The sequence below is a fragment of the Octopus bimaculoides genome, chromosome 7, assembly GCF_001194135.2.
Source record: "Octopus bimaculoides isolate UCB-OBI-ISO-001 chromosome 7, ASM119413v2, whole genome shotgun sequence".
In the NCBI taxonomy this organism is placed as follows: Eukaryota; Metazoa; Mollusca; class Cephalopoda; order Octopoda; family Octopodidae; genus Octopus; species Octopus bimaculoides.
In genome coordinates, this window is record NC_068987.1 from 44,978,963 (window position 1) to 44,982,013 (window position 3,051).

At 33.8% G+C, this 3,051-nt stretch overlaps 1 protein-coding gene across 5 annotated transcripts in view; it reads left to right on the forward strand.

The window, feature by feature from the left end:
* LOC106878693 (small G protein signaling modulator 3 homolog) overlaps window positions 1-3,051 on the forward strand; it is an 83,908-nt gene that overhangs the window by 52,622 nt on the left and 28,235 nt on the right. For all 5 annotated transcript variants that reach the window (XM_052969582.1, XM_014927976.2, XM_014927978.2 and 2 more), the window contains one exon: window positions 2,009-2,032. In XM_052969582.1, coding sequence (XP_052825542.1) covers window positions 2,009-2,032 — 24 coding nt within the window. The remainder of the gene's footprint in view (window positions 1-2,008; window positions 2,033-3,051) is intronic.

Sequence of the window (3,051 nt, forward strand, 5' to 3'; positions counted from 1 at the left end):
ATATATATGGTGGATTCTCTTGTCATGAATGACAAATGAAGGTTCAGTAAAAGAAAGTGATAATCATGTTCTATGGACATGAATGTGTCTCTTGAGGCCTGCTGGTGTCTTGCAAACCTTTTCACAAAGGGAAGGAGTTGTGGACTCAGTTTATTTGAATGCTTGTGGGTCATTCACTATGTGTTTTCGTGAGTGGACAGCAAGGCCTGCTTTGCTTCATGCCACAAAACCACAATGACAGGTAAGGTTTCCAGTTAAAGGAATAGTGTTTTGCCAGCATGCCTTGATGCTTGCATGAAGTTGGCTTGTTCAACCAACAGTGCTTCAAAGCAAAAACTAAGATTTTGGTGCAGACAGTTCAAGATTTGCTCTTTGCAGATGATTGTGCATTTGTAGCACATACTCTTGAGGACATACAATGGATTCAAAACAACTTCTCATGTGCATCGAATGCTTTTGGTCTGACCATCGACATCAGGAAAACTGAGCTTGGCCGTCAGCCCATTCATGACCATCTTCCCTGCTGTTGCCCATGGGAAAGAAATTATTTCTAATGCAAAAAAAGGTGTAGAAACACCATATCTGTCCAGTGCTGTCCCCATTGGATTTCCCAGACATGTTTCTAGCTTTTTTGCTGTTATCAGTGAGAAGCACTGAAAAGAGGCAACACTGGACAGACTTAAAGCTGCAGTTTTAACTGAAACACAGTCAATAACACTTCTTGAGTTGCACCATTAGATCACCAGGTGAGAAAAAATTACAGCACTCATGCACACACACTTGCTCTTTTATTATTTCTCATTGACAGAAAGTTACAAAAGTAACTTGAGTACCAAGAGTTTCATGCAAACACCGTTTAATAAGTGTCATACACAAAACTCTCAGGCCTTGAATCACTTTTGTAACTTTCTGCTGATGAAAAGGAAAATAGTAGATATATATATATTCATGTATTGAGTTACATTTCTCCTGTTTGTTCTTCCAAGCCTATATGTTGTACTTGCATGCATGCATACATCTATACATATGTATGTGTTAATAAGTTTACTTAGAATTGTATTACTTAAAGTTTCACTGAAGTGAGAAAAGTTTCATACCTGCATATTTTTCTCTTTTTTCTTTTGTGATATGTATTTGGAATGTTGTTTATCTGGTGGTCGTTTCAGAAGTAAAAAAAAAAATTGCCATTATTTTTATTATTGTTGTTGTTGTTGTTGTTGTTCTTCTTCTTCTTCTTCTTCTTCTTCTTCTTCTTCTTCTTCTTCTTCTTCTTCTTCTTCTTCTTCTTCTTCTTCTTCTTCCTCTTCTTCTTCTTCTTCTTCTTCTTCTTCTTCTTCATATTATTATTATTATTATTATTAGGCTCAAGTAGAAAGTCTTGAAGTATTTAGGTACAACATTTTATGTTCAAAATTGTTCATCATTATCATTGCCATCACCATCAGCATCTTTGTCATTACCACTACCACCACCATCATCATCATCATCATCATCATCATCATCACTCTTTTCCATATTGGCATAGGTTTGATGGCAGTGTGTTATGGCTAGGTGTCATTCTTTGTTGCCAACCCTTTTGGTTGCTTCTCACAACATTCAGGGACACAGCGTACCTATTGCAAAAACTGTGATGCATACAGTGAGACACAATGGTTAATATCATCCTAAATTTATTTTGTGTGTAAAAAATATATGATGGAATATCTTTGATCATAGTTGGCTTGTGGTTAAACAACAAGACTCCACATCTCACTATATCACAGAATTTTATTTATTACTATAGCCTAATTCTAAATTTAAACCTGTCGCTTCTTTCAATGAGATAAATGCAGTGGTTATTGTTTGTTTTCTTCCCTCTTCTCCACTTCACACTTATGTCCTATCACACTTATGTCCTATGAAACAGGTCCTATCTCTGTCAAGAACTATTTAATGTTAACTTCATATTGTCAGTCAGACACTGTTCCTTAATTACATATATAAACATTTATTTGTTCTTTAATTTCAGGCTATAAAGAGTCATTTAAATCAGGTAATTATTGCCTCTATTCCATCCCTCTCAGTTACTTCGTTTCTGTCTCTACTTACCTGGAGCTGGTATGGTAATAAGTGTATGTGTGTATTTATCCACAGATGCATGTGTGTGCTCGCATGCGCGTGCGCACACACTCACACACACACACACACACACTGTACTAGTTATTGATATTGGTTGTCATGATATATATTGCAATATTACATCAACTGTATGGACCACACTCTTATAAATTATATGTTTTTGAATCTTTCGACTGTCTCTTCCTCCCTCAAATTTACATTATAAATAATTATCATCTTGGTTGATTATTATTTTTGGTTATGTCATTTGCCATGTTTTTGACAAGTGACAAATTAAATCATGGTATAGCACATACATAGATAATAGAAAGGTGTTCAATAAATCTTTTCATGTGATTCAAATGTCCCAGCTATTTCTATATTCGCTGGTAATTATAAAAACATTACTGAACTTTCGTCTGACAATGAATGTTGAATGTTGCTGTTCTGTCATTTTAATTTTTATTTACTTAATTGTTTCTGTTGATATTCTTTATCTTAAATTTACATTGTATTTTATATTTTCTTGTATCATTGAAAATCATTTTATAATTTTCCCCCAAGAAGTATTAAAAAATTTTTTTTCTTTTTATGCAAAATCTTGCATCATTTTAATAAGAATTGTAAATATATTTCTTCCTTGAACCACCAGAAAATCTCCCTGATTGTGGCCTGAGCTTAACAGATACTTGTTTTTCTTCTTTATCTCTAAAAATTAATGTAAAACTTTGGTCAGTTTTGTAAAATATATCTTAAACTGCCTTAAAAGCCACTCTATTGGACGACTTTTAAACTAGTTCCTGTGGAGGACTCTTCATTGGGCTTTGATCCCAATAATGACACTTCGTGCATTGAGTACATATTAAATTTTATTAAACTTGACAAATATTTTTCAAGCAATGAACAATTTTCATCAAAACAATGATATAATATGTCTGACTTGAAACTTATTGT